This window comes from the organism of the source record quoted next, unplaced genomic scaffold (assembly GCF_019419815.1).
Source record: "Pyrus x bretschneideri cultivar Hongxiangsu unplaced genomic scaffold, Pyrus_bretschneideri_v1 Contig39, whole genome shotgun sequence".
Lineage (NCBI taxonomy): Eukaryota > Viridiplantae > Streptophyta > Magnoliopsida > Rosales > Rosaceae > Pyrus > Pyrus x bretschneideri.
In genome coordinates this window covers 1,844,566-1,849,541 of record NW_025999712.1, presented here as the reverse complement: position 1 = coordinate 1,849,541, position 4,976 = coordinate 1,844,566, and the positions used below count along the sequence as shown (strand labels likewise).

General features: G+C 42.0%; 1 protein-coding gene across 1 annotated transcript; it reads right to left on the bottom strand.

The window, feature by feature from the left end:
* Positions 1-530: 530 nt before the first annotated feature.
* LOC103960770 lies at positions 531-4,130 on the bottom strand. The gene is made up of 3 exons (XM_009373252.3): positions 3,796-4,130; positions 1,929-3,578; positions 531-1,343 (listed from the first exon to the last, which is right to left on the bottom strand). The coding sequence occupies exons 2-3, from the start codon at positions 3,437-3,439 to the stop codon at positions 1,088-1,090; spliced, it is 1,767 nt and encodes a 588-aa protein (XP_009371527.2). The 5' UTR covers positions 3,440-3,578; positions 3,796-4,130; the 3' UTR covers positions 531-1,087.
* Positions 4,131-4,976: the final 846 nt, after the last annotated feature.

Below are 4,976 nucleotides of genomic sequence, written 5' to 3'. Positions count from 1 at the left end.
GTATCTATTGATATGTGCGCAACATAGTTTGATTGACAACAATAAGTGTTTAACGAAATGCCTCAGTGAATAAACTAAAATAAAAATTACCCACTTCGAGCTCTTTTTTTATCTAAAAGACTTGTATTTAACATTGAAACTTCTCAAAGTTCAATTTCTGGATTCGCCACTGGATATTCTTACAAAGAACTAGTGTATTCTAAATTTAACAACAAAATCTCTCTTGCAAGTTATATAATGCAATAAGTAGTTATATATCGTATAATTTCTGCATTTCAAAGTGTTTTGACCCTCACTTAAGATTGGGAGAGACCCTCCTTCTCAATCTCCCATGCATCATTAGCCACTTTTGTTGTGGTATTGTGGCATCATTGTTTCTTAAGACAAAGGGTACTTTCACTAAACAAAATTAAAGTGAATCGCAGAATTTTCCAGAGCTTCGTAAGATAAGTGAGGAGGAGGAGGTCAATGGCCGATGCTAGTAAACAAAGTGCACGAGAAACAAGTGCTTACATTGACACAGTAATATTTAAAATTTTGGAAGAAATTGTAGTAAACTTAAATATGGCACATATTAACAAGGTGGCTAATTGCACTTTTGCCAAGTCATTGTGTCAACCCAAAAATATATAATTAACAAAATACACATTATGATCTGTGCAAAAGCAAACCGTGCATGCCCCAATCGCGACCACTTCCCGCTCATCAGCCAAACTCACTGCAATTGTTGCTGCCGTTTTGCCGCGCATGTGAGTGCGTCCCCGCCCACGTGGTTCCCCTCCGCCCCAAACGCCACCACCCCATTTTGCCACCGCCCACCAAAACTTGAGGAATAATAAAACGAAAAAACAAATAGAATTGGAAATGAACGGAAGGTGGCTGCTCTGCTCATCGGCGTTGTTGTAGAGAGAAACTTACATACATTGGGAATGTCAACATGACAAATTCAATACGCATTGTCATGCATTTGATGTAGAATATTGTCATAGTAAACTTCCAGTTGCATGAAAGTTTGTGCTTCGCTGTTCCATATTTCTCTTCTATACTATTCTCTCTTATTGTTTGGGGTTTTTTTTACTTTTATTTACTAAGCATCTTCGATGGCATCAGTCTCAGCAGAGTTGAGAGGGAAGCACGTATCCTCGCCACCGGTATTCCACAAAAAATGGGCATAGTTGGCGGCGTAGAAGGAGTTGCTTGGGTCAACCGAAATGGCTTCCAAGAATGTCTCCTCCGCTGCCCACAAGTCGTTCCGAACCCTCCACAGAAACGTCGCGTATTTGTTGTACGCCTCCGCGTCCGGCGGTTGCACCCCTACTGCCTTCTTGAAATACTCTTCAGCTCTGTTTATTAAATAAATCACCAATAAAAGTCAAACACTTGTATTTGACTCTTTGTACTTTAAGCTCAGACTAATTTACGTAATTATCAATTAATCACTAAGAAGCCAAAGCAAAGATTTTTCATGTGAAACGCGTGAGCTGACCAAACTTGTAATGATTTTTTTGCTAAATAAGGGAAAGACTACCACACATTTCACCATCATACTATCACCAAATTTAAACACCCCGACAAATGAAAGGAAAAAAAAAAAGAAAGATAAATCGTCCATCAGATTTGAACTCAATACTATCGTAACAACAGAAATAGTACGGAAACTCTTTTAAAAGAACTCACAATATATTTTTGACAACATATTTTATAATATTAGCATAAAAATTAATGTTAAACTGCGTGTTATAGAGAGACCATAACGACCGAAGACACGTAAATTTTAATTCGTACCATGATATATTAATATTAATCACCCAACAAATTTATGGACATGAACATTAAAACCAACTAAACTAAGAGAACTCAATTTGTTAGACATGAAAATTAGAATTAAGCACTAAAACTATGAGACTTTTGATGAAATGGAACAGTACCTGTCGTAATCATGAGCAACTCGGTAGAGGAACTGCGCGTAATTGGCAAGAAGCAGAGCATTGCCAGGTTCCTTGGACAGTTCCGTTTGGTAAAGAAGCTCAGTTCTTAAGTACTCGGCGTAGTCGTCCGCCTCGATATTCGCCGTCACCGGCGAAACAAATCTCTGCATCGTTTCGTGATCCAGGGATTCTTCTACGCCCCGCATTTGATGAGCTTCTTCCGCTACTGAATTCCACAGAGCCAGCTCTTCCTCCCTGCTCTCTTGCCCCGAAACCGACTCTGCTTCTCTTGTTGTCCCTAATGAGGACAACTGGGAAGCCCCGTCGGGGACGATTGTCCGGTACTGGTCGGATCGGTCAAACCGGCCATCACCGTCTGTGCCGCTTCCTACCGGTCGGACCTTCCCGCCACCGCCATTGTTTCCGCCTACGGATGTCGTCTTGCCGTTGCCATTCACTGAAAACGACTTACTGGAAGAATCAAATTGGGGGTTATCCAATTTATCGTTCTGAGTCTGAACTTCTTCCACTGAAATAGACTCGGTTGCACTGGCATACAACCCGGCGGGCGGAGCGGCGGCAATGGCGGCGTTGTGGCCTAATGAGTAGACAGTAAAATTCGCCAAGAGGATCATTACATACACCATTAGAGTCGGCGTCTGAGAGAAGACCTGTTGAAATAACCAGACGAACGAAGCTTGCATCTCCTTCTGCACCCTGCTTAAAATCCCCTGCAAATCTTCGAAGAACAGAATCTCTCTCATCTGCAAGGTGTAGCTATGGAGCTCTCGGATTATGAACACCATGGAAGAGAAGGCTTTTTTTACAGAGCAGCACGCGGATTCCCCTGCTTCTCGGAAACCATCCTGCCACTGCATCTTCCGCTTGATGATTCGGAGCGAGAGCGGAAGATCGAAGCTGTTAGCCTTCCGCTCGATGCTCGCCTCCTGGACAATCTCGTCCCTCCGCTGCCAATCGCTCGGCCACGGTGGCTCTAGATCGAGCGGCAACTGGAACCGGCTTTGGTTCTGTTCAAATCTCATTCTCGTTGCAGACTCACTGACGCCGTGATTGTCATCAGAATTCGCCGCCTCCGGTTCCGAATCCGACTCGTTTCCGTCAACGTTAAGGTCATCTTCACCGTCAAAATTGTCGGCGAGCTGGAATCGGAGAGCAAGCTCTCGAATTTTCTTTGAGAACTCTTCGTCTGAGAAGGCGTCCAGGTTGGCACTGCAAGCTCGTCTAATGGACCGGAATCTCGACTTCTGGAAGCCGCAGGACCAGGACCGGGACCGGCTCAGCTTCGTCGACGGAGCACCGAACAACGCCGACCGGTTCAAGCTGTGGACGTGGAGACATAACTGAGCTCCGCCGTCGCCGCCGCCTCCTCTGTTACGTCGTTTTGAGGAAGGAGACGCGATTGAGGAGGCTAGGGTTTGAGATGACGGCGTCGAGCGAGGAACGATCGGCTGCGACCAGTGCAAGCAGGTCGAAGCAACTTTCACTACCATTTCTCTCTGCTTTTCAGATCAGAGAAAAATGTGAAAAAATTTGATAGATTTGCAAAAAGCTTTGTATATATAAAGCTTCGAATTTTTTAATCGGATCTGTAAAGTCTCTGCCTTTGTTGCTTCCGACTCACTCTTCAACCTGTAAAAAACAAACAAAAATCAAATCAGCCATGCACGTGAGAATATTCCCAAATTTTCCCGGAAAATCGAAAGTTTTCATGCCGCTCATTGTATTTTCCAGGAAAATCGGATCCGGAAAGCGCATACCAAAGCCACTCAAAAGATCTCACACGAAAACAGCAAAAACTTAGATCCCTAAGCAGTAAAATAAGCATTTCCATGAAAACTGAACTCACTTGTTCAATTTTCCGGCCGAATCCGGTGCGTTTTCAGATCAAGGTCGGGAGAAAATGATGAGTTTTCCGGCGAGGCACTCTTAGAGAAGCTCACAAAGGGTAGCTTCGGAGAGAAAGCGTCACTCTTTGGGTGCTATATATACAAGCCACGAGCTCTGTAAGAAACTTCGTGAAAAAATCTCGGAGCGTATACAGGTAGTTAGACCGTAAGTTTATACGGTACGGGAGTCCGGGAGATCCCTTGGCCGGTTAGTTACCGGGATATTTTGGATATTTACTTTCGTTGGGTCTGACGTCAAGTCAGCTTGCTATTTGGAGGGGTTTTGTGCGAAGCTGCTCACCGCTTCAAAGATTTTTCAGTGTGGTGGATAAAGAATTGTATATTATATGTCAGTGTAGTCTGTGTAGATATTTGTATTAAAAAATTAATAATTAAAAAAAATAATTATTTTTACCATTTATATAAAATAAGTTGTGTATCAGTCGTATTCGATCACAATGAAAAATTCTGTGCTCAGCGGACTGTTTCCGATCCGATCTGGCTGCTCTCCGTGCTCCACGTGTTCACACCGACCCGCACCTTTGCTTTTCTTTCAAAACCGTGATCCGCTACCGTTACCGATGTTACTTGGGTGACACGTGTATGCTTGCCATTTGATTAAGAAGAGATCGAAATTTGATGAGTGGTGTGTTAATAGATAAATTTTTAATGGTAACCGGAACACAAGTAATACACCACATGTTTTAATAGAAGTAGTAAGAATTTTTATTTTTTATGTTATTAACTTTTTAGTATATATATCATCATTTGTTTAATGACACGTGGTGTACCATCCCGTGTACCCTTCACATTGAAAAATCTCTCGTGTTAATGCCAAATTGCTAATGATGGTTAATAAATCAATTAATTGTTGATTATAATTCTGGGTTGCTTCACGTTTTTCCTAATATTTAGCTAATTGGTATGCTTCCATGAATAAGGTTAGATTCGAATGGAATTAGTATTCATATTATTTAGCTAATTAATAGAAGTCAAGATTCTAACACCTAAATACAATGGTTTTGTGACCGAAGAAATTAAGAGTATTTATTTGTATACTTCTTATATTTCGTTCTTTTATACTTGATATTAATTGGTTTCCAAATAAAGAAAGTGAATGTATTGGGCAAGTTTGCACGTG

What these genes read in the sequence shown, in the direction of transcription:
- LOC103960770 (XM_009373252.3), bottom strand. Translation starts at nt 3,439, where the DNA reads ATGGTAGTGAAAGTTGCTTCGACCTGCTTGCACTGGTCGCAGCCGATC. An exon ending in GTTGCTCATGATTACGACAG is followed by an intron (nt 1,344 to 1,928) that starts GTACTGTTCCAT and finishes TTTAATAAACAG; the next exon opens with AGCTGAAGAGTATTTCAAGA.